Source organism: Peromyscus leucopus, chromosome 5 (assembly GCF_004664715.2).
Source record: "Peromyscus leucopus breed LL Stock chromosome 5, UCI_PerLeu_2.1, whole genome shotgun sequence".
NCBI lineage: Eukaryota > Metazoa > Chordata > Mammalia > Rodentia > Cricetidae > Peromyscus > Peromyscus leucopus.
In genome coordinates this window covers 1,960,490-1,986,606 of record NC_051067.1, presented here as the reverse complement: position 1 = coordinate 1,986,606, position 26,117 = coordinate 1,960,490, and the positions used below count along the sequence as shown (strand labels likewise).

Here is a 26,117-nt window from a genome sequence, read left to right as displayed (position 1 = left end):
CTGTGTGCAAAGGAATGAAACCCACTTGGCCATTCAAACCACACACAATAGGAAGCACTAAAGCTACAAAATTAAGAGGAAAAATGTAATTACAAATGTTCATCACCTTGGACCAAGCAGTAGGTACTCAGGATGACTGAAATGAAAGCAATCAAGAGAGAAAACTGGTAAACTGAACTTACCAAAATTAAAAAACCCATGTCTAACAGGACTCCATCAGGAAAGTTAGAAGAACCTAGGAACTGAGCCGTAGCTCAGTGGCAAAGAGCTTGCCTAGTGTGCGCAAAGCCCTGGCTCAGTTCCCAGCAAGCAGAAGAGGAGGAGACGGTGTTGACAAATCACACACTTGATGCCGAGTATTAAAGGAAAGAACCTAGCCCAACTGGAAAATGGGGGAATGGTCTGAATACATATTTCTTCAAAGAGTTTATTCAACTGACAAATCACACAAAAGATGCTTGCTATAATTATTAAGCTATCAGAGAAGTCAAGTCAGCCCCACAAGGCAGTATCATGCCACACTTACTAAGACTTCTGTGGAAGACAGACAGGATAGCAAGTACTCATGAGGATCTGGAGAACTGGAGACCCCACTGTGAAGATGACAGGGCAGCTCCTAAGGAGGGGGACAGGGTTGTGTGACCCTTCCGTTCTGCTCTTGGATGTAAACCTAAGAGAAACGAAACAGTAAGTTTTAAGCAAAAACTTGTGCACAAATATTTATGGCAGCTGTTCTAATTTCCTTCCTTGATGCTTTGATAAAATATTCTTCCTCCCTCCTTCCCTCCTTTCTTTCTTTCTTTCTTTCTTTCTTTCTTTCTTTCTTTCTTTCTTTCTTTCTTTCTTTCTTTCTTTCTTTCTTTCTTTCTTTCTTTCGAGACAGGATCTGTCTGTGTAGCCCAGGCTTTCCTGGAACATGCCTGTAGCCCAGGCTGGCCTGGAACTCACAGAGATCCTCCTGCCTCTGCTTCCTGAGTACTGAGATTAAAGGTGTGCGCCACCACTACCCAGCAGTGAAACACTTTTACAAAAGCAGCTTAAGGTAGAATGGGTTTGTTTTAACTCAGAACTCAGTACAGTCCATCGTGGCTGGGAAGTTAACATGGCAGGAACTGGAAGCACCTGGCCAGGAAACAGTACCACCCACAGTGGCAGGTCTTCCAACCTCAAGTTAACAATATCTCTCACAGAGGTGCCCAGAGGCCCTTCTCCCTGGGCATTCTAGACTCTGAAGCATTGTTTATGGTGAAGTGAGGCAGGTTGGTCTGTTTGCAATGAAGACTATCTCAAGTGAGCTCAGAGGATGGAGTGCTAGACAACCACTAGGTACAGACATTTGAGGTCCTTTGATAGACTGGAAGAATGCATTTCATAAACTGATATTGTAGAAGAATGCTTGAGGGAAGATTTCTTACAGAACAAAAGCATTCAGAACACCCATGGGGATGGGGGGGCATACTCATTGCTTGTACTCAGAGCTCTTGTCTTACACTTAGTAATGCTTTAGTGAACTAAGGGAAGCTGAGCTGGTCTGTCTAGCTGGCTGTACCACAGTCCCCATAAGGTGTCCATGTGCCTCTATATCTTGGTGTCTGGACCAGTAAAATAGTTGATGATGCATAGCTTTCAGGTAGCTGTGCAAAGAAAAATAAAAGCACAGAAGGAGAATAGTAACCAGCACCCCTGGTAAACCGGTAAACATCCTGGCCTCTGGCCAAGACAGAACTGTCCATTTCCAAAGTTCCAGCCCTGCTGCTGGAAAATGTTCTCCCTTCTGCTCTCATCAATAGTACCTAAAGTAATAAGCAATCCAAATGCCCATCAGGACACTTTTAGATAAACAGAATGTGTTAGATTCATGAAATGAAGGTCATTAATCAACAATAAGAAGGAATGAGTTATCTACACTTGCTAGAGCATGTTGCATGAACCTTTTAAACAGTATGCTGTGAAAGAAACCAGACGTAAAAGCCTACATGCTTATGAGTCCATTTATGTGAATTCTCTAATCAATACTACAGAGCTACATAGACTAGTGATATCAAAGGTTGAGGTACTGGAAAGGAATTGTTGGTGATTATGGGGTTTCTTTCTGGAGTGATAATACTCTAGAGTTACATATGGTTACACTATCATATGAATACACTAAAAGCTGCTCAATATCCTTTTGTTTAAAGGTTTATTTATTCATTCATTATTATTCATTCATTCATTTATTGTATGTGTGGGGGTACAGATGAGTGGGTATAGAAGCTAGAAGAAGCCATTGTTTGTCCTTTATCACTCTCCACATATTTCTTTGAGGCAGAATCTCTCCCTGCACCTGGAACCCATGTTTTCTGGTTTTCTCAGCTAGGCTAAAAGCAAACATGCTTGTAATCCTCCTTCCAGTAATCCTCCTGCATGGGATTATAAGTATGCAGAGAGGCCAGGCTTGTCATGTGGTTGCTAGGATCTGAACTCCAGTCCTCATGAGTGTACAAGTGTTCTTCACTGCTGAGCCATCTCTCCAGCTCCTGGGGTTTTTTGTTGTTGTTGTTATTTGTTTGTTTTTGAGACAGGATTTCACTGTGTTGTCCAGGTGGCATGAAGTTCATTCTGTAGCCTAGCATGGCCTCAGATGCGCAGCAGTCCTCTTGCCTCAGTTTCTCTTATGATGGAATTACAGGTATGAGCCACCATACCCAGCATGAACTACACATTTTTTTAAACGGTAAACTTTGTGAGTCTAAAAATTTTTCAAGATTGATGCAAATCAGGAAATATTCTTTACTTGCATAACAACCCTGGATGCCAGTTGAGTTAACCATTGCCTGTCTGAGGAGGAGATAGAAATAAAATTAGAGCAAGAGGCACTGGGTGACCTTGGGCCCAGATGAGACCCAGAAGCCATTTCTGGTGTTGGGTGATCAGAATATTGCAGAGGTCGTTTTAATGAAAGCTGTCACTCCTGCGTGAGCAAGCACAGTGTGTCTTCCTCATTTCCCTCGGAATGTAATCCTGGCTATTTTCCCAATTATTAATGTTCAGAGGCTCTTTTAAAAGCTGCATGTGCTACAGTATGTTTTGCTACTAGCACTGAGCATTTGTCAATCATTGGGTGTTTTGGTAATTTCTTTCCCTGGCGGTGCTGTGGCAAGGGTCTTAACATGTGATGTTTGTGGACAGCATGAGATGCTGATCATAGTGGGGCACCGTTGCCAAAAGGACGGAGAATTCCAGCCGAGCTCCCGGCACCACTCCTGCTGTGCCTCCTGCTGTGTCAGGCTGAAATGAGGTGTGCCCACACCCACCTCCAGGGCCTCCACAACAGGGAAAGTATTCCTCTGCTGCTCCCACCTACGGACCCTCTGCTCTTCCTTGAGTCAGGCTGGGGCCATCTTTCCTCTTATCTCATGCAGAACTCTGTGTGCTGCTGGAGTTCAAGCCCTGCTCCTACCCTCCAAAAAACAAGGGTAAGATAAATGTGATGGTTTGATGGTCTGAGTAGGATATGATGCGCGCTCTCTTTCTCTCCCTTCCTCCCTCCCTCTCTCTCTCTCTCTCACACACATACATACATACACACAATAATAAAATAAAATTTATAAATTATAAATATTAGTGAAATCAGAAAACAAAAATGGAAAGCTGCTTTTACAGCATGGAAAAGGTGAATGAAGCAGCCTCCGGCCAGGGTGGCTAGACTGACCGGCTGGGGAATCCCAGGGATCCACCTTTCCCTGCTTCCCCAGCTCTGGGGTTGTAAGCAAATACTACCACACTTAGATTTTTCCCTATTTAATGTGAGTTCTGAAGCTTGAACTGAGGTCCTCATTTGTGCAAGGCAAGTACTTTACAATCTTTCCAGTCCTGTTTTTATTTTCGAAAGAACTTTAGACTTAGGGAAGTTTCCTATGTCCCTACTCTGCTGCCTGCCCAGTGACCTGCATGATGGCAGCCATACCTTTCTGAGGTTTGGCTTGTCTGAGGAAGGTCCAGCTGGTATTCTCTGGGTGCAGATCAGAATGTGTCCTCATAACAAGAGTAGCTTTGTACAGCACTTAATAAAGGCCAGGAGGAACAGCCCACTGAGGTGCCCGAGTCCCTGTTGTCTTCTTTGCCTATGTGTTTGTATGGTGTGCATTGTGTCGGTGTATGAACAGATGTTAGGGACCTATCCACATGTTTGCCTCCAGAGGCCAGAGGCTGACATCAGCTGTTTTCTCTGACCTCTCTGCACCTTATGCCTTAAGGTAGGATTTCCCTGTTCTGGCCAGGCTATCCAGCATGCTCCCCATCTCCACCTCTGGCACTTGTGTTGGCACTGGGGTTCAGCCCATGCTTATAGTGAGCCATCTCAACAGCCACCATCTCTTGTTTTTGCTGATGAGGGAGCTCTGCTTCATGGGGCTGCACATGCCAGAGGCAGTGTTCATGGTCAAATGCTTAACCAGCATTATGTCCCCTGTTGGTTTTCAAGGTGCCTGTGGAGTTGAGATGGTACCTCGAGGCCAGTTTCTTCTTGGACAGAGTTTCACTTCCTCGTTGTTAGGGTGTAAATGAAACTCTGCTCCTTGTTGGGGTGGCTACCTTTGACAAGCAGGCAGGGACCGGTGAGCGTACAGAGGCAGCTGGCACTCTCATGCACAAGAAGGCATGCTGGCAGATGATCTGCAAGAGCTGGGCAGGGCAGACAGAACCAGACACCTAACTGTCTGAGCACCTCACAGAGGCAGTTACCCTGCTTTCACCCTTGGTCATAGCCTAGAAGGACCAGATCTTTCCTAAGGCACCTCATTCCAAATGGTATCCCTGTGTGTCAGATACCACTGTCACTCAGGAAATATCCAGGTGGCTTCTGTGAGAGTGCAGGAGAGGTAGAGGTAGGGTAGAGGCAAGAAAGGTCATGTTCACCTCAGTTGCTGTATTTGGTGCCAGGCACAACAGAAACCAAGAATATTTGAGCCCAGATGACCTTGGTAACTTGATCACCCACATTCCATGCATGTCAGGCAAGGAGTAAACACTGGAATCTTCTGGCTGCAGCAGGACTAAGTTTGCTTTTACGCAGTGGTGGTTTTAGTTAAGTGAACTTCATCATGGACTTGCAGTGAGGAAACAAAGCTTCCAGGAAGGAAAACGATGGGTCTCCAGTTCTCTCCTGTGGATTTTGCACAGCTGGGTGAGGGCCAGTCTCTCGAGGAAGCCCTTGAGTACAGCCTGTGCCTGGGTTCTGACTGGCTACCGACCAGCTTTGAGTGCCTCTCTAAGCCCCTATTTCTTCAGCTCTTAATGGGCATCCTCACAGCCCTTTCCTCATCGGGTTCTTGTAAGGGAGAAGAACCCACTGCAGGAGAGCATGACAGAGTGAACAGCACAGACACCCTGGCCTTCATCCAGGCCATGTTGCTGGTAGCACTGATCCAGCTTTCCATCCATCACGTGTGAGTCTGGGTATGGGTAATGAACTGTAAAGGAAAGTTGATTTCAACACATGGTGCTTATGTGTGGGAGCCCGTTCTGGGGTTCCTCGTGGCTTTACCCAGCAGGTCCGAACAGAGGATGATCAGGACCACGGGCCTGAGTGCAGGTGTCTGAGATGGCCTGCACTTGGCTGTGCTGGGGGAGGAGGTCTTTTGCTCCACCCCCTTGGCGTCTCTATAAAAACCCTGGGCCAGAGACAGTCGGGGCCTGTTGGAATAGGTTCCAGGCCCTCTCGAGGCTATCCTTTATTTTCTATCTGTTTATCTCCGCAAGATTCTCCGCTATAAATCCTTCTATCTAATATTTCCTCAAGAAAACTCTGGGAAGCTGTGGGGGTGGTGGGTAAACGCCCCACAGAATGGCGCCGTGAACAGGGACTAAAGAAAAAAAGGGACTAAAGAAAAAAGGGACTAAAGAAAAAAAGGGACTAAAGAAAGGGGAAAAAAGGGACTAAAGAAAAAAAGGGACAAAAAAAGGGGGGACTAAAAGACAAATGAACAGGGACTAAAGACAAATGAACAGGGACTTAAGACAAAGTAATAGGGACTAAAGATAAAGGAAAATAATAGTTTTAATACAGAGTTTTTGGTGAAAGTGCTGAGTCAGCCCTGCCAGTGGAAAGGCATGCCGGTGTTATGAAAAAAAAATATATTTTTTATATATATTTTTTTGGTGAGGCAGGGGTTTTATCCTCGAGAGAAAAGGAAAGCGGACTGGAAGGATGTCCGATGCTGCAGCGAAATTCTCTTCTGTCAAAATTTTCTATCTTCTATCCCTTTCTCAATTTCTATCTGTGATAAGTATAAGGTATAGGGTAGTAATATAGTTTAGGAAAAACTTAGAAGTGTAAGATTGTGTAGGAAAAAATAAGTAAGGCAACTAGACAGAAAAACTCTTCAATTTTCTAACTTTGGGGGCTTTGAAAGCAAACGGGAAAAAAATCTTTCTTTGGGCTTTACGGGTAGTAAAAAAGCTCTTCTTTGAGCTTATGGGGAAGAAAAAGTTGCCTATGGAAGCTTTTGACCTGGGGACAGCTGAAATGCTAAGTCCAAGCGTCAGGAGAAAGTGTTTTCTCCCTGAGGCAAAAATGGGGGTGTAAGAAGTCAAAGTTTAAAGTTGGGAAGTTTTGGGAAAAGTTGGTCTTTCTCCTGGGGGGAAAAAAATCTTTCTCTTAAACTCTAAAGCTTTTCTTGGAAAATTTGGGGGGAAAATCTCTCTAAAAAGCCTTAATCTTTCTCTCTTAAGAAACTTAAAAACTAAAGCCTCTAACCTCTCTCAGAAAGAGGAGAGTAGAATCACCTGAAGATATTAGTATGGGGACCACCTGTGATTAGCTCTAAGAGAAAACAACAAACCTCTTAAAGACAGCAAAACCTCTAAGTTCTCTTTCAAGCTTTAACAATCCTCCCTGCAATGCAGGAGGCTGGAACAAGTTTCTAAAAACGTCTTCTAAGCTCTGTCTCTTCAAGCTAGTAAAAGACAGTGGCTCAGAGTACCCTGAGGGAAACGCATGGGGAGAGTGTGGGTGAAGAGCTACAGAGAGCCCAAAAGGACTGGAAACTTTACCAGAGAAAAGCAAAAAGCCAAGCTTTTCAGTTACAGCCGAGCTGAGGCAGCAAAAGTTTTGAGTGAGCATTTCAGAATGAAAAGGTGCTCCTAATCCCCTAATGCAAAGATCCCCTGAAGCAATGCAAACTGTTAGCATTGTATCCTCGCTTCTGACCAAAAACCCAGGGGTGACTGGCCAGTGTCTCTGAGTTGGAGTGCATTTAGGGGATACTAGGGTTCCTGTAGTTGTAAACTTCCTGGAGCACAGAGCTGAGGCAGAAAAGTGCAGGACCCAGGGGAAGATTGCTAATGAACAAACAAAGCTAAAGCCAGTGGGAAGGGCACAGTTGCCCACTTTCCTACAAGTCCCAGTTGATAGGTCCACAGCTGCAAAAAGAAATCTGAGAAAAAGCTTCCTATCAGAGAAAAGACCATTCTGGGAAAACAGTAAAGCTGAACTGTGTCTGAAGCAGTTGTGCTGCTGAGTCAGAACGCTGTCTGGGGAAAGAGCCCGGCCAGGGCAGAACAGAACTATCCAGGAGTAAAGCTTTCTTTTCTGTCAGAGAAAGCATCTCTTTGAGAAAAGCTTTGTTTCAACTGACTCCCTGAGATGAGGGAGTGTAGCCTTGAGGGGTGATTGCCTCTGGCATAAGCTCTGTCCTTGAGCACCCAGACAAGCAAACACAACCCACTGGGGGACTGGGCCAGGTGAAGGCCTGATGAGGCAAAACACCTGTCCAATGGGAGTTTAGAAATGGCGAAAACCTCCCTTGCTAAGCTTGATTTATGAACACAAACCTCAGACCCTGAAAAATAGAAACAGACAAAAGCCCCTACCTTCAGTAGCAGGGAAAGCCGCCGCTCTAGTGTCGGAAACCGTTTCTGGGGTAGAGGGGATAAATTGAGACCAAACTGGGAACTGTCTGGGAGGAAGACTCTGAAGAAACAGAGAAGGGACATAATCCTCCCCAGAAAATATGTGACCTGAAAAAGCTGCTAGAATTTGAGGCAGATTCGGGGGGAGAAAAAAAGCCCCTACCTCCAAAAGCAGGTAGCAGAGGTACAGAGCCGCAGACAGATACCTGAAGCTCTGCATTTGGTGGGGGGAAGGAACAAGCAAAATGAGAATAAGATCAGTGGGAGAAAAATCTCTGAAGGAGCTATGGAAAAGCTCTGTTGCAAATGATGTTTTTCACTGACTGGCTAAAACCAACACAAGCCCCAAGGAAAGTTGCTATCAGAAATGCCAGCCTCAATGCCGGTTAACGAGGCAGGTGTGGTTCTGATTCGGGGGGCCAGTGTCTAATGAAGGAGAGACACCTGTTAAAGCCAGCTGAGGAGAGACCAGAAACCTCCCAATGTCCCATAGCTGAAAATGTAAAATGCTTGTTCAAATCTCCCATTGCAAAAGCAAAAAACTTTGTTCAAACCTCCCGGGCAAGAATTTGTAAGCAAGTCTGGTAAAAGAGAACCAGTTGACTCTCAAACACGATAAGAGATATGGGAAATGACTGATATAAGGAAAATGATGTAAGGGACTGATATTATGGACTCATATAAGGGAAATGCATTCTGGGAAAAGTAGTTTTTCCGCTAAAGATGGCGACATTGCCCTGAAACACTTTTGTCAGCTCTAAACTTAAAATACAGCTTTTAAAAATAAGGAGGAAAATTGTCTAAGGGTTTAAGTGTCAGTTCCTATGAAAAACTGAAAGGATACGGAACTAGGTGCTTTGCGGTTTGGGGCTTCATTGGTAAAATGCCTTATTTACCCTAATAGCTGTGCAAAGTTTTTACGGTAGTTGGATGACAAAAAGCTACCTATAAGAGCAAACAAGTCACTTTAAAATCCTTAAAATATCACCTAATAGCTGTGCAGTATTGGCGAAGAGCTTTACAGAAGCTAAATACGGTAATTTCACCCTCAGCGTGAAGTGAAGTTTTTCTGTAGAACAAACCAAAAGTACTGCTGTGATAGAAATGTTTGTTTGAGTTGAAGTTCTTAGGGGAGCTATTATGAATTTGGGTGAAGGGACAGCCTCTAGTTAAAAACCGTTTACCGCTGACAGTGCATCTCTGCCGGTTTGAAAAGGCCCACTCACAACTTTGGGGTGTGGCTTTGTCCTGAGAATGTTACAATCCCCTAGCAACAAGTATCACAATTCTATAATGACAACACTCACTAAATCCCAGTGCTTTATAACAAAGCTAACTATAAACTGTAAACTTTAGAAATGATGTACGTACTTCCTGTCTAGTTAAGAGAATCTTTCTAATAGAGATGGTGATAATAATTAAGAGTAAGAAGTAGAAAGACGAAAATAAGATATGTGAGTTTGTAAAAATTCTGTCTTGTTAGATCTGTGTTAAGAAATCTTTAGGTGTTTGCTAAGTTAGATATATGCTAATGGTAGCCTATATAAGTTTGTAAAATAGATCTATAAAGTTCCTTTAAGAATATAAGCTTGTAAGAAGTATCTAAGGTAGTCTTAAGACAGGTAGTAATAAGCTTGTAAGATGCTAGTTGTAAATGTAAGTTTAAAATAAGAAATAAGATGGAATGAATATAAGTATATAAGAATTAATAAGAAATATATTTGCTAAAGTAGTTCTATAGTTTCCTTAAAGTATAAATAAGTAGATGTTAATATGTTATATGTGAGTTTGTAAAAACGCGTAATTGTTGAATGTGAGTCTAAATGTTTTGCAAGGCAAAAAAAAATGTTACGAGTTTGTGAAAAAGTGTAAATGTTAAGTGTGAGTCTATTAATGTATATGGTGAAAACACCTGAGACACAGGTAGTGTCCTAGTAGACTGCAAAGTAGGCAGTCTGAATGGTTTCAAAAGCTCCAGAAGCCGCTAAGAAGCTAAGAATGGCGGACGCCAGAACCAGCACAAGGCATCCGCAGCTGAGATTCGTGGAATATCAACGCAGCACAGAAAAACCTGAGCTAACAGCAAAAACGGTGCGGTTTAAAATATTACTATAACTAAAAAGGTCTGTCTGTGAGAACAAAAGTTGCAGAGACACTTGTTTGAACAAAAATTATTAACTGCAAAAAGTTTTGGTTGAAAAACATCTCTTCGTATTTGGAAGTGAAAGCCTGATACCAAAATTTTTCTTGTTTGAACTTTTTGAACTTAAAATGAGATAAAATTACAAAAACATTTTGGTTATGGATTTCTTCAAATTTGGAAGACTAGTACCAATATTTATCATTTGAATTTTGGTACTTAAATGAAATAAACAATAGAGATTTCATTGCAATGGGACAATTTTGAGCTTACTTATAGTAATGACCTAGGAACGTTTTTCTGGAATTGGGTTAAAAATAGAACTGTTTAAATGAAGAAATGTATTTCTACTTAGAATCAAGATGCAATTTTGTGTATGCATATATGCTTTATTAACTGGTGATTTATGAATTGTTTTGTGGAACTGTTTATGTAAAAATGGAATTGCTTATGGAACTGGTTTTATGTTACAAATGGAACTGTTTAAACAGAAAAGTTTGGGTTTTCTAACTAGGCTTGAGATTTTGCTTTATAATTTTAAAATTATAAAGAAAAGGGAGAGTTAATATTCCTTAGTCTATTTAAATTGTTGTTTGAGTGGATTAATGCCATGTTTTGTTAGTAAGAAATGCAAATGGGGTATACTAAGGCTACTTTTAAAGTGTGTAAAGAGTTTTATTAAGAAACTGCTTTTGGATGTATTGCTAAGTTTTCAAAGTGTTAATGGTTAGATCGAAAATACTGCTTTTCAATATGGGTTTGTAGGAATTGTATAAGTTTGGGTTCCTCTAACTAGGTTTGAGTTTTTGTTTAAAAATTATAAAGAAAAGGAGGAGCTATGAGATTGAATTATGTTCGCAGAAACCTATTGATATTAATGCACCCTGGTTTTGTGGAGTTGAGGAAATATTTAAGTTGATGTGAATACATCAAAGTTTTTCCTATGTTCTGTTAACAAGAAAAATGACTGAGTTAAAGTTGTAAGACAGAGAAAATTGTTAACTATGTATAGCAATATTTATGTTAACCTGTTAATAGTAATGATGAAGCTAAGGGATTCTTTAAGTTTGTAGTCTCCTTAAGAGTTTTGGTTTAGAAAGGGCTTGAGGCAGCTAAGACTGCTGTGGTCACCTTGGACCTAATTCAAAAGAGAAATGCCATCTATATCATCTTCTACTCCCATACTGGGAGGTGTAACAGCTATGGAGATTGCTGTACGCCATTAATAGTTATTTTTTTATATACTAAGAAGGGGGGACCTGTGGGAGCCCGTTCTGGGGTTCCTCGTGGCTTTACCCAGCAGGTCCGAACAGAGGATGATCAGGACCACGGGCCTAAGTGCAGGTGTTTGAGATGGTCTGCACTTGGCTGTGCTGGGGGAGGAGGTCTTTTGCTCCACCCCTTGGCGTCTCTATAAAAACCCTGGACCAGAGACAGTCCGGGCCCGTTGGAATAGGTTCCAGGCCCTCTCGAGGCTATCCTTTATTTTCTATCTGTTTATCTCCACAAGATTCTCCGCTATAAATCCTTCTATCTAATATTTCCTGCTGATCGCACTCAAGAAAACTCTGGGAAGCTGTGGGGGTGGTGGGTAAACGCCCCACACTTATGTCTCTCACACAAGAAGCAGCAGGAAGGCGGGTAGTCTGGGCTACCATGGGGTTGAATTATGCCCACTGAAGAAGGTTTACCTTGGTTTATTCCCTTCCAGTCTCTGGGTGCACTGACTTGCTACCTCATGGTTACAAGGTGGCTCGTACAGTTTCCTCTGTCATCTATAAGAGGGTAGAAGTACAATAGTAGTCATAGCTTTCTGCTGTAAGAGAAGCAAAAGCTTCCTCCAAGCCCGGCCCCCAGCCACTGCCCCCGTCTTGTGACCCAGCCCTGTGTTTGTGCACATAAGTAGCAAACACCTTTCTACACTGGTGTCCCTAATCTGAGGGAAAAGGTGGGTACTGTTTTATTTGCATGTTATTTTTCTTAACTTTTTTCCTTTTTAGGATTTCATTTATTTGATTGGTTTTGTTGAAATAGAATCCCACTTTGTAGCTCTGGCTAGCCTCAAACTTTCTTCCTGCCCCAGCCTCTAAGATACTGGGATTTCAGGCATTCATGTGAATGCTCAACTTTTTCTTAACTTTAAATTGAAATATAACACGTGCAATGAAATGCACACATCTTTGCTGGATTACTCCAGGGTGTTGTACTATTTAGCCACATAGAAACACTCTGTGATCATCTCAGACATCTTCCTTTTAGCCTTTTTCACCCTCCTTAAGGTTCCTACTGTTCCCATCTGTAGCCAGAGGTCAGTGTTGCTGGGTTCTAGACTTCTGGGAAGCAGAAGGTGGACAGGTGCATCTATATGTGCCCCTGCTGGGTATGAGCCTCCTCTGTGTGATTGTGAGGGGCACACCTAGATTTGGCTCCTGCTTTTTCTGTACTTGTATCTGCGTATAGCTGGCTCCGTGAACAGGTGGCAGGGGTCCCAGAGACAGAAGCTCATGGTGTCTGCTGATGGAGTGTCTTTCCTCATGAAAACCTCTTCCTGAGTCTTGCAGAGCTTGCTTGCCTGAGCTCTGCTTGCCCTAACTCTATGTCCACTTTCACAGAAATCTCTGAGGACTTGTGTGCCTGATAGGGATGCTGTCAACATAAAAGATCTACCTAAATAATTGTTCGTTTGAAGAAGAGGGAAGAAGAGATTGTGAGAGAGGCTTTTTATGGAAGGACATTTTTAGACAAAGGGAAAACAGCTATTAAAGGTGTCATTGGGAACTGGAGCTGGAAGCCAGCCTGCGGACAAAGGTTTGCATCACTGTCTCCTCCCCTCAGTAGCCTTGGTTCTGAGCTCAAGACCATAGGAAACTTGAAGCTAGTCCTTCACCACTGGGGCTGGACAGCCTGATGTGAATTCACGTGGCCTCTTGAGAAGCTGTCCTTCCCCTAGAAGGGAGATGGAATTTCCCTGGCAAAGGAAGCTACTGTGGCTTTCCTCATTCAGTCAGTCAGTCACCTGGTCTTAAGAAGGACTCGAGAACCGAGGCCTGAGCTGATGGGTGTCAGTGGACTCACGAAGACAAAAGGGGCAGGTGAGTCTAGAGTGTGTTCTTGTAAGTCATCCAGGGATACAGGAGACAAATGGAAACTCTGGAGTCAGCTCCCACGGCTGTTCATCCTTGCTGCCTTTGCTTCAGAGACCTGCTAGTTCTGAGCCTTGTGTCTGCTAGAACTATGCTCTGGGATATTCCACTAAGACTTATAAGGGATTCTTTTTGTAAAACACTTAATATCTTATCACATTGAAGAAGTAATTATTTATATATTTATATTCATCACCCGTTTTGAGAGGTTTGCATAGGACCTAGAGATATAAGTAGAATTACTTCCATTTTGCTAGTTAATAAATTGAAGGTTAGAGAGCTTCTGCAACCTTTAGTGGGTAATAGATAATAGGAAGAAAGGTTAAGTTGGATGTGGAGGTGCATCCCCCTGAGCAGTCACAAAAGAAGACAAAGAAGAAAGGTTGATAATCAACCATCTTGCTCAGATTTCGGTACCTGGCACTCGGCTTCTCCACCTTTACAAGTGAAACCTCGCCTGTCTGTGCTGGCTCTCTTGTCGCTTCTCCCCTCACCTGGCATTAACACATTCTTCTGTGTTTGTCCAGGAGGCCCTGAAAGCTAGGCATACCCTCTGTCACTTATTTTGATCTTCGCTGTTTTTGAGGCTTCACTGTGTGAAGAGCCTCAAAGAATCTATTACATTTTAGGAAACGGAAGTTAAAAAAAAATTTTTTTTAAGACTTAAAGCTGAGCACATGGTGGAAAGTGCCCTGTTGGATAACGAGACGCTGGTTTAATCTACACGACACCACAAGCTCACAGCAAAGCGTCACACCCTGGGTACAGACTCATTTATGAAATAAATGTGTCATCACAAATGCTGTGCCCCAAACAAGAGCTTCTTGGGACCTTTCCTGTGCTTTTGTGCTTCTCAAGTGGGTTCAGGATGCAGGTATGTCCTAAAGGTGACTTAATTATTAAATGTAGATTCTGAAATAGGAACACTAGGGCTCTCTATAATTAATGAACATACACACACACACACACACACACACACACACACACACACACATACACACACTCACAACTTTACCAAGTGAGCTACATATTTCTTGCAGCCCAGCTTCCTCACCAAGAAAGGGTTTACACTGATAAATAATTCACATTGGAGCTTAAGATTCCTGGAGGGACTGGCAGGCTTTCATCTTGGATAAGGTGCCATAAAATATTGCCAATAACCAACCTCAGTTTGCCAGACTGAGTATGAATCCTTCATGCTGAGTATGTGACTTTGTAATGTAAACTGTTTTCAATTATACCTGGAACTACTGACCTTGAAGGAAGGCACAGCTGCTCAAGTTTGAAAATAAGAGATGAGAGGTAGTAGTCCGGTTGGGTATGAATGTACTATACTTAGACAAGTGACCACTATGTCGTTTTAGACCCAACAAAGAGGAGACTGGCCATGTGAGTGCTTCAGGTGCATCTGTTGTCAAGCATGGACTCAACCCAGAGAAGGGATTCATGCAGGTTCATTACTTAAAGGTAAGTATGCCTGATGGCTACTGCCATTTGTTACAGGATGGCCCTCCTGAGGCCAGAGAGCTGAACAAGGGGAGTAACAAGGCCGAGGCAAAGGAAAGGGTCTCTGCCTCTGTAATGGCATCTCGGTGAGCCTAGACTCAGTCCTCACAAACCAATACTCTAGAGGCCTCTGAACAAGGCCATGTTCAGAAGAACTTCACCTAAGCAAGTCCCATTTCCTGCTGCAGATGAGTAGAGGCCAGAACAGAAGGCACCTCTGGACCTGGTGTGTGAAAGCTCTGGGCCTCTCCTCTCTTGCAGAGTTCAAGTAGAGGTGCTGATGACATTAACAAAGTTGTTGAGGTCTCTGAAGTTCACCCTGCATTTCCAAGCCCAGCCTCCCTGGTCAGACTATGAAAAGCACCTGAGCCAGAGAAGGCAGCATGTCCTGGATGCACTAGTACATCATACTAATGTAAGCAACTTTGTGATGAACCCTGATGCCAACTTATTGTCTATCTTTCCTCTTTCTTCTACCAGGGCTACTTCCTTCTTCGATTCCTAGCAAGAACACTTGGAAAGGAAACTTATTTTTCATTTTTAAGGAAATTTGTACACCTGTTTCATGGGCAGTTGATTCTTTCACAGGTAATTGACGGTGGTAAACTCACTGCACACAACTGGGGAGGCTGCAGCCTATGGGGATTAGATTATGTCAGCACTGGAAAGTAGAGAAGTTACAGTCATATATACCGGGAGAAAGAAGTTAGTGATGTATGATTGGGGAAGGTGAGCCCCTGGCAGTATAGGAACTTGTTGTAGCCTCCAGCTGTTCATCACCATATGAGCAGCTGCATATTAAGTGGGCTTATAAAACCAAACAGTCCTGCTGGAGGCATCTGGGCAGGCTTCTCTCCTTCTGATGCTGCCACCTCAGAGTCACCCTGCCTAGCAACTCAGAGTACTTACTGTGCAAGCATGAAAGCTAGAATTCAGTTCCCAGCACCCCACATGCACCGAGGGGCCACAGGGGTCTATTGGCCACAAGTCCAGAAGAGAAAAACGGAACCTGGGTTCAGGAGGAAACCCCATCTCCAGGGAACAAGGATGACAGTGTCACAGGAGGACACCAAACACTATGACCTCCGCACATGCAGGCATGCTCACTTACACACACACACACACACACACACACACACACACACACACACACAATGCCCAAAACAGCAGCAAAAACCCTTTGACTTAAGTGCTTTTGCCATTTTACACTGTTGAATAGCATTCTTTCATTGCTTCATTTGTTTGGTGTGTGTGTGTGTGTGTGTGTTTAGGTCAGAGGGCAACATGTTCTCTCCTTTTCCCATGTGGGTCTCAGGATTGAACTTGAGTCATAAGGCTTAAGCATCAAGTGCCATTACCTACTTACTGAGCCAGCTCAGGGACCTACATGCCTTTTGAAAATTTACATCTTGCTCAAATTTTATGTTAAAGTATATGTAAAATAAAATTTGACATTGTAATGTACAGCTTGGTAGGGTTGAGCCCCACTCATTTTTCTGTCCCAGCAGCAAGCGTGTATCTCTGTAACATTCCATCTCTCTACACTGGCTTTTATGCGGGTACTTGGAGATCTGAACTCAGGTCCTCATGCTTCTGTGGCATGTTCTTTGCCAACTGAGACAGCTTCCCAGCCATGATAAGGTTAATTCTTTGATAAAAATGCTCTGCAGGATTGCCTGCCTTTACATTCTCACTGATTTCCCTGTGTGCTTGTCAACTTTTGTCGATTTCTGCATTTTCTTGTTGTTGTTGTTTTATTTTGCTTTGTTTGTTCTTTTGAGACAAGGTTTTATTCTGTAGCTCAGGCTAGCCTTGACTCTCTCTAATCCTCCTGCCTCCTGGCTTGTATGTGCTTTTAAGATTTCATTTACCCAAGTTTAGTGAGAAAGGAAACCGAAGTGAACATTCTGAGTTCACAATAGTGTGAGAGAGAGCTTTTGCTAGATAATTCTGATAAGAAGCATCGTCACAGATATGGTGCTGTGATTCCAAGTGTGATTTCCCATCAGGCTTGTTCCTGGGGAAGAGGAGGTACACTGCCTAATCTCTTGAGTTTCAATCCAGCCTGGTTACAAAGCAAGTTCCAGGCTAGCCAAGGCCAGAATGAGACCTGTCTCAAAAGCCAAAAACAGAAACAATGTTTCGGTTGGTTTGTTTGTTTTTAAAGAGGAAATAGGCAATACTGTGCTTCTGTTATCCCCCAGTCCGCACATTTTAGTTGTTACTGTTACATTACTGAGGTCTGCTTTGCCAACATAAAGGATTTTAGTATTGCCACCACTTAACCATGCTTCTAGATTCATGAATATTTTATTTTGATCTAGCTCTTTGTTGGCTCAATTTCATTTTCAAATTGATGTTCAAGTTGCAGCTTCCCGGGTTGTGTGGTTTCTGAGTTCTTACTGCTTGGGAATGCATGTCTGCTGTCTGTGTTTAAATCACAAAAGAGCTAGGTTTAAATATTCCTGGGCCACGTATTCATTCCTTGGAACTTGATAGATGTTGCTCAACCGCCTTTTAGACCAATCACTGCTGTGAAATTTTTGAAAGTTGCCTGCTTTTCCCTGTTTATATCATGTAGATGGCAGAAGAGATTTTTATCTTTGAGTTCAGTGATTTAACTAAAACTAAGTGAGTATACATGATTATTTCAAAGAATTGTTTCACACTGGGGGAGAGAGAGGGAGTGTGTGTATGTGTGTTTGGGTGTTGCCTGGTACAAATGTGGAGTACAGTGGACTATTGTGGGAGTCTGTTCTCTCCTTCCACTGTGCAGGGTTTGGGTATCAAACTCAGGTCCTAAGGTTTGGCCACAAGCTTCTTCAACCTGGGGAGCCGTCTCACTGGCCCTGGCATGCATGATTCTGCGTTATTCCTTCTCCCTGGAAAACACTGTACTTTTTAAGTCTTAGATTCTAAGTGCAATTGTCTTAAATATGCTTTGTCTTGTTTTTGTTTTGTTGTTTGGTTTTTCAAGACAGGGTTTCTCTATGTAGCTCTGACCGTCCTGGAACTCGCTCTGTAACCTAGGCTGGCTCGAAATGACTGAGATCTGCCTGCCTCTGCCTCCAGAGTGCTGGGATTAAAGGTGTGCTGCACCACTGCCTGACTAAAGTATGCTTTGTTTTGTCTTATGTTTTGAGACAAGGATCTTGCTGTGTAGCCCAGGCTAGTGTTGAATTTGTGATCCTCCTGCCTCCGCCTCCTGGAAATACAGGCCTGTATCACCATGCTTGACTTCAACTACATCTTTGCTCATATGCTTTTTCCCCTTGTAAGGTTCTAGTTCCCTGTTACGTCTTCTTTGTCTGGTGTACATACGTTATTAGATAATTACTTTCCTCTTTCTTGTCTTCATCCCATTTTTTCTCAGGCAGCTCTTTATTATTAAATAGCCTTTTTTCCTTTTTCTTTCAAGACAGTCTCAGTTAGCCCAGGCTAGCTTCAAACTCCTAATGGGATGGAGATGACCTTGATCTTCTGATCTGCAAGCCTATCACTTAATATCATTTTCTTCAGTGTTCTTTGCTTTGCTCTTTACAGATTGATATTCCTGAAATGGTGTTGTTATGGTACTTAGTTTTCTTTCCTGGAATTAGAATCTTTTCTTTTCATTTTGTTGTCTTGTCATCTTTAGCCTTTAATTTTTGGTTATTGTTGCTAGTTTTGTTGGTTTTGCTAATATAAAACATTGTGAGGGGATTGTTCTCTGCTCCTTGGGTTATTTTTTTTTTCAGCATGAGTTCTGTTTCTCTTAGCTTCTCTCTGCTCCTCTCTTCACATGGTTTGTGTTCATTCTCACTGATGCTTCACTCTCAGCGTGGATAGCACTGCTCTGACCTTTTATTTAATCTCATGTGTGCTGGAACTTTGTCTTTGATTCCTTTCCCAGCTCACCTAAGGCTTGTTTTTCCAGCCCCTCTAAGCTGTGTCTAACAGGTGGATATTATGGGTGGAGATGTGGCCTAGTGCTGCAGCAGTTCCATTGAGCCTTTGTTGGAAGGATTTGACCCTGCCCTCTTGAAACGTTGCTAACTGCCCCTCCCCAGGTTCTCCTGACCCTTGGACTTACAGTGTCTACGTTGCCTGTCCAGATAAGGGCAGCGTCTGAGCACCCAGCTGTCCTCAGTGGCTTATTCCCACCCTTGTGCATCTCTCCAGCAAGTGCTCCAGGCCCTCCAGAGCTAGGAAAGAAGAATGTTACATCCCCATCTCTTTGCAAATGTGTAGGTGTTTAAGAATTTGTGAGGTTTGGGCAATTCAGCTCCCCAACTTCTAAGACTGAGAGTGGGGGCGGTGTGGCATGTTCCCTAGAATCTGGCAGAATCGCCTTTCCTTTCCCTAGCTCCTTGCTTTAGAGTTTGTGCCATCCTTATTTGGAAGCTGTTGGGCATGCTTTTGCTTTTTTTTAAAAAAAATAATTGGTATGAATTGTGTTTTCATTTACCCTGATACTTTGTTACAGTTTGCTCAGCTTCATCATCCCTTTCCTTGTGCAGTATTTCAGTATTGTCAGCCTTCCTATACCGTTGTCTTTTCTTCCTTCCAGGCCATGGCCACAGTGATTAATCCTAAACTCCTTATAGAAACCACTAGTCCTGTGTCATTCTTAAGCCAAAGGTGGTTGATCTGGTAGAATCTACATGCACCTACATTTTAGTGAATATTTTCACTAGATCCAAAAATTAATTGCCAGATTAACCACTGGACAGAATTGGTAGTTTGGTTTTTTAAAGGTGTAATGGCTAATTTAGTGTTGTTAGGTGTTAAAAGAAGTGGTCTGGGACTGATCTGATTAGCATGCAGTTTATTAGGACAGTAGGAGCTGACAGTGCAGCCTGGAGGACTGTCCCTTGCTAGGTGGGGGCTTCTTGCCCCTCCAGGTTCCAGGTAAAGCTCCTCTCCAACAATACCTTTGTTTTTCCCTTTGGTTTCCATCTGTTTCAGGCATACTACAAAAAACGGCACATTGGGACCCCTGGTGTTGGCAGGAGCTCTCCTTGTCCAATTGTAATGTCAACTTCCTTCTCAGCACTCTGAACACAGTGAGGAGAAAGGAGGAGATGGTGAGGGAAGACAGCTTCCTGAGGACACACTCATTCTGGTTCAGCAGGCAGTGGTTATAAAGGACTGCTCTCACAAGTCTACCCAGGGCAACGGCAGCCTACAAGAGGAAGCAGGAAAACTAGTGCTGTGTGGTTAGATTTGAGTCTCTAATAGGAGTAAGAAGAACCAACTGAATCCATTCTCCTCATAGATGCTTAAGAGACTTCAGAAACAAGCATCTCAAATTGGATGGAGCACAAGACAGTGTAGAAAGTGCATCACAAATCTCGGGGGACATCTTGGAGATGCCCAGTGTGGTTGGTCTGTGTAATATCAGGCATTGGTTGGAAGCCTCCAGCTAGCTGCCTGCCAATCTAAGCTTGGAGGTAGGAATCGACAGATGCTCCAGAATAGTAACTGACTAGGAGTCAGGACACCATCTTTTTAAAATAAAAAGGAGGAGGGGGAGGTTTTCATAGGGACCTTCTTCACTGCCCCATATCCAGATCTCTGTGCTTATTCTCCTATCAGAAGGGGAGGGGCTGTGAAGCTAGTTGTAACTTGAAAATGTGAAAGGGTAGAATTAAGGTTAACTCCGAATTTCCTGCTTCTCAAGCAATTAAATTCTTCCCCCTTGTTATTAAGTTAATGCCATCTCCCCCCCCCACATAATTGAGCATAAATTACTAGGAAAATAGGAGATAAGTTTGTAGGTACTATATAGACATAATGGGTAAAATTAGTAAGAAGTTATAATTAGAGTTATAATTACATAGTTACAGTTCTTGGATTTTTAAGAATCAAAAAATCAAAATCTTGTCAATACGTCAGTGATCCACTAATACAGTGATTTACAAAGAGATCTATTAATTAGATCATGATAAATAAATTTTTAATGCACCATTTTACAAAATATTGTTTAATAATAGGTGAATACCTCACTACTAGCCTATTTCCTTAGTCCCAGTAATTTTTAAAATAATAGAAATGATGACCTTAGGGCCTCAGGCAAGGCTCGGGCGGCGTCAAGTACTGTCTGTGCAAGCATGAGGACCAGGCTTGTCCCCAGGACCCGTGCATAAGAGCCGGCCACCTCCTGTAATCGCAGGAGGGGAGACTGAGGAATGGTATCCAAGGCTGGCTTCCAGTCTACACATTCACAAATGCGTAGCCCTCACCCCACACAAAAGAACCTCAAGGGAAAAATAATTCCTCACATTCTAAATACCAGTATTGTTTTTCTTGAGCAGGTTTTTCTGTATGTCCACTGTAGGTACATTCGTGAGGCAGTAAACAGTCCAGGGCAGCCGCCTCCCAACACCATTTCACTGCATCCATTGGTCTCCAAGTGGTGGCGATGTTTGGGGAGGTTGTGGAACCCTTACAAGTCAGGACCTAGCTGTCTGAAGTAGGCTCCTGAGAGGCGTGGGCCTTGCATTCCATAGCTGTTCTGGCTCCAGCCCCTGCTTCCTGCCTCCTCCTCTGTACCGTGTGAGCAAGCCACCACAGTTGCAGTCCTCCAGCCACCATGCTGTACGAGGCCTCAAAAATTATGAGCCACAGCAAGCCTCTCCTCTATTAAGTTGTCTGTGTGAGGGATTTTAGTCACAGTGGTGTGAGAGGTCTTTCATTAGTTCTTTTATTGAGGAACCTTCTTCACCTCTGGAAAGACAGCCCCCCATAAGCCCGCAGGCTGGCTTTGCTCATTCAGTGATGGCTGGACTCAGTGTGGTGATGGAAAAGGAGAACCTTGCCATGCATGCCGCTCTGCATTCACTTACCTTTGCCGTCAGACCTGCTGTGTTGCAAAGGTCTGGACTGCTCCTCCCATCCCCTGCTCTGGTAGTGTGTGCTGGCGTGGGCTGAAAGACCGCTTTTTAACCTTTTTAATGTATTTATTTTTGTGAATTTCATATATGAGCGCTGTACTGTTTTTAAAGCAGGGATTCACATGGCTAACCTCAAGCTCCAATCGATTCTCTTGCCTCTGCCTCCTGAGTACTAGGATCACAGGCATGGGCTATCACACGTGCCTTAAAAGTTTATTTTCTCTTTGTTAAATCTTCAAGGATAGCCAGGTGTTGTGGCTCACATCTATATGTGGTCCCAGCCATCAGGAGGCTGATCTGGAGGATCAGCATGGGCTACAAATGGAGAAACTGTCTCAAAAACAAAAGTGACTATACAAACTTAGAAAAACAAGAAACAAAATTGTGTTCGTTACTGTTTAAAAGGAAATCGTGTAATGTTGACATAGCAAAAGATCCTATGCATAAAAAAAAGTAAAAGTGAAAACAAGAAAAAACCCTCCAGATAAAGATCCTATTTGTTGTTTAATGTCATTAATAGCAAAAATGTTACGCTTCGTGCTTGCTTTTTCTCTTCTTTTGTGTCCTCCAACCCATCTGACATTCAGATGGTGAGAAGCTTATGCTGGAGTTTGCATTCAGCAAATAAAAAGACAGAGCAGAAAAGCCCAGTTAAGTCTGAACTTTAAGTAAACAATCACTCTTAGTGTGTTTATCCTCCCAGTTCAACTACGTGGCCTATGTCTGACACACTGGGGAAGACCAGGTGAGGATCCCAGAGATGGGTGGGAAAGGTGGCCACGGTAAAAATATAAACTAAATACGAGCAAGCGTTCATATTTGAACTTTTAGGTCCGTAATATTGTGGTTATTCCTGACAGAGTCCTTTTATTTTAGAGAGGTTTACCACGCATTTATGGATAACATTATATAATATTCAGGATTTCTTAATAGTTCAAAAGGGAGAAAAATGGATAGGACAAGGCAGGTTAGCTCGGGTAATTTGAACAGGGTGGTTAATTATTCTACTTTGCTTTTATTTGAAATTTTCCACAATAAAAGAAAGTGGCTTGGGAAAAAGGTGTAAGTCGTGACATGGTACTGTCACACATCCATAGATGTCCTGTGACTGCACAGACACAGGAGAGGAGAAGGGACTGAGTCTCAGACTGGGACCATCTTTGTAGTTCAGCTGGTTCTTGCCCTGTTGAGTTTGGCCTCTTTCTAGAGCACTGCATGTGAATGGCAGGTGAGCTGTGTACCTCTAGGCGTTGAGGGAGACTTCATGGCGAGCGCATGAGAAAGTAAGGGGGCAGTTCTTTTATGTGTGATCAGACCCTAGGTGCATTGAACAGTTTATGCTTGGTTGCTGGCATGGTTGGGGTCACTGGTGGACAGCTTTCATGGTTTGCTTTCTTCTTATTTCAGGATTTCCTTCAAATGCTATTGGAGAACATTCCAGAAGACAAAAGGTGAGGACCAGTACAGGAATTAAGAGCCCCATTTCACTTTTAATGTTGAAAAGATCCTGCCATTGTTTGACCTGTTGCTACAACTTAAGACAGTTAAGATTTCCTCTCTGTGTACAGGAACCCAGTGCAGCTTGTGGAGTCATAGCTTGACCAGAACACAGGCTGGAGTCAGGGCAACATGCACAGCCCAGGACCCTTAAATGTGGAAAAGGAAGCTAGCCAAGAGCACTCTGGCTAAGATTGGAGGAAAGGGCTCCACAGTGGAGTGCTTGCTGTTATGAGAAGGTCAGGGACTACTACCCTAGACCACCTACTTCTTAAAACAGTAAGTAGATAAATAAAATAACAGAGGAGAACAAGTTGAGGTGGCTCTAGTCAGTGTGGTTTTATATAAGGACATACTGTTTAACTGAGGCACAGAGGTGCAGTAAGAGCCTGGGGTGGCATGCCAGCTTTGCTACCTCCTGTCCTAGTCTTATAAAATACCTGACGAAAAGTGACTTGGGAGAATGGATCAATTTCAGTCACAATTCCAAGTTATAGTCTGTCATTGTGGCAAAGCCAAGACAGCGGGAGCTTCAAGCAGCTGGTCACATTACATCCATAGTCAAGGGCAGAAAGAATGTTAAACATTATGCTTAGTATCCAGCTAGCCTTTTTTACACTATCTAGGGCCCCAAACCAGGTAATGCTGCCACCTACTTTCAAGCCAACTTATCTCACATCAATCAAGGCAGTCGAAACAGCCTCCTATAGACATGCCCACAGTCCAACCTGATGTAGACACTCACTCATTGAGACTGTCTTCCTCAGTGGTTCTAGACTGTGTAGAGCTGGCAGTTAAAACTAACCACCATTCCTTCTAATTCCAAAATTTGGAGGAAGTCATTTGAACCCTTGTGGACGGTGTTTTAGCAGGAGTTAAAAGGCTGATATCCATGTTTAGCTCAGTTGACAGTTGGTTTGCCCATTAAAACATATCCATGTCCTGTGCACGGCAATGCACACAGTAGCTATGTGCATCGTCATCAGCTCTGACTTCAATGTTCTTGTAATCACCATCAGGGAGATAATTAGAAAACAACATTGATTATTATGGCACTCAATCTTTGGAACAGCACTCTCACTTGGGGTCTCATGTATGGCAGGCTAACCTCAAACTCACTATGTAACTGAGGGTGGCTTTGAACTTCTGAACCTCCTGCTTCTACCTCCTGAGCACTCGAAATACAGGTGTGCATCACCACGACTAATTTCTGTGATGCCATGGATCAAACTCGCATGCATGCTAGACAAGCACTCACCCAACTGAGCAGCATCCTGGGTGAACAATACTCTTTTGTATGTGATCTTCTGCACTTAGCCTGTTTTGACATACTCTTTTGTATGTGATCTTCTGCACTTAGCCTGTTTTGACATACTCTTTTGTATGTGATCTTCTGCACTTAGCCTGTTTTGACATACTCTTTTGTATGTGATCTTCTGCACTTAGCCTGTTTTGACATACTCTTTTGTATGTCATCTTCTGCACTTAGCCTGGTGGCACTAATGCCTCAGCCTTGAGACATCTAAGTTAGACTGCTTATCAGACAGTCAAACCCCAGTTTGACCAAGGAAACAACAGAGGAAAACAGATATGACCTTGGGGCCCCATGTGGCAGTCTGACTCCAGAGTTGAGCTTCCAGAAGTTAAGTAGCTTTTTTCTCAGTGTGTGAGCCCACAGGGACTGGCTCCATCCCGAGACTTTCTCATTTCCGTGCTCAGTGCAAACTTCCTGACACTTACGGTTGGATGTGGTCATTTGCAGGGACCTGGTCTCACAGGACTATTCAAGAAAGCCAAAGCCTTTGTTACAGATCCAGATTCCTCCACCGTGGGTCTTCTAATGCCCTGTCCTAACTCCTAAACATAAACATCTGAAAGCATAATTTCTATTAGCAAAACTGACATCCAGACATTAAAGAGGAACTTCTTGAGCAATTTAAGTGTTTCTTTGTTGATGGGCTGACATTACTTTTCTTTCTCTGGCATGAAGGCTTAGCTGTGTTTTTAAAGCATGTAAACATTTCCAAGTGTGGACATGAATTCTTTGACACAGATATTATCTTAGATTCATGCAAAGCCAGCCACTTGCATGTTGCTGAGTCTGTCTGATAAGCAGTCTAACTTAGATGTCTCAAGGCTGAGGCATTAGTGCCACCAGGCTAAGTGCAGAAGATGACATGCTGTGAAGACATGAAAGCTTTTCTGCATACTGGATTTTCCCCGTTGAAACATCCCTGTCTCCCACCTTCCGTCCTTCCTTCAGCAGGTAGAAGCCTTGCTGTCAGTCCTGGCTCTGTAGTGGCCTTTCTTTTCAGTACAGGGGTTCATACTTGTTAACCAAGCACTCTGCCACTGAACTAAATCCTGATACTGATTTATTTCTATGTGCAGGTATATGTAGAAAGGTGCATGTGTGTAATCGGAGGGGAGTTTCTGTCCCACCGGCAACCCCCAAATACCCAGCAGCCACTTCCCAAATGATCACATAAAGGCTTATATTAATTATAAATGTTTGACTGATGGCTCAGGCTTATTATTAACTAGCTCTTACATTTAAATTAACCCATTCCTATTCATTTATTTATTGCCATGTGGTCCATGGCTTACCAGTCCTCCAGCATCCTGCTTCTTGGGCAGCTCCTTGCATCTGAGTCCCAGTTTGATTCTTCCGCCTAACTTTATCCTGTCTTGCCATAGACCATAATAACAACTTTTATTATCAACCGGTGAGATAAAATCATATTCACAGTGTGCAGAAGGACCATCCCATAGCACAGATGTGGTCTGAGAACAACTTTGTGGAGTGGATTATCTTCCTTCCACCTTTAATGTGAGTTCCAGGGATTGAACTCAGATCATCAGGCTAGCACAGTCAGAACCTTTACCCATGAAGCCATCTTACTGAACAAACACTATTTTTTTTAAATAGAGCAGAAACATACAAATATGAAGCTAATCTGTACATCATGCAAAGTCCATGTACTTGATAGATTCCTTGACTCCTGCCCTTCTGCGCTCATTCACAAAGATGGCCTGCAGCTTCAGTGACTTGGCAAGACAATCAGC

General features: G+C 43.1%; 1 protein-coding gene across 7 annotated transcripts in view; it reads left to right on the top strand.

Moving 5' to 3' along the window:
* The window catches only part of LOC114708433 (aminopeptidase O (putative)), a 311,317-nt gene that overhangs the window by 184,705 nt on the left and 100,495 nt on the right, over window positions 1–26,117 (top strand). For 3 of the 7 annotated variants that reach the window (XM_037205654.1, XM_037205655.1, XM_037205653.1), the window contains exons 8-10: window positions 14,538–14,640; window positions 15,160–15,267; window positions 22,962–23,005. In XM_037205654.1, the coding sequence (XP_037061549.1) occupies window positions 14,538–14,640; window positions 15,160–15,267; window positions 22,962–23,005 (255 nt within the window). The other 4 variants (XR_005091530.1, XM_037205657.1, XM_037205658.1 and 1 more) reach the window with 4 other exon arrangements.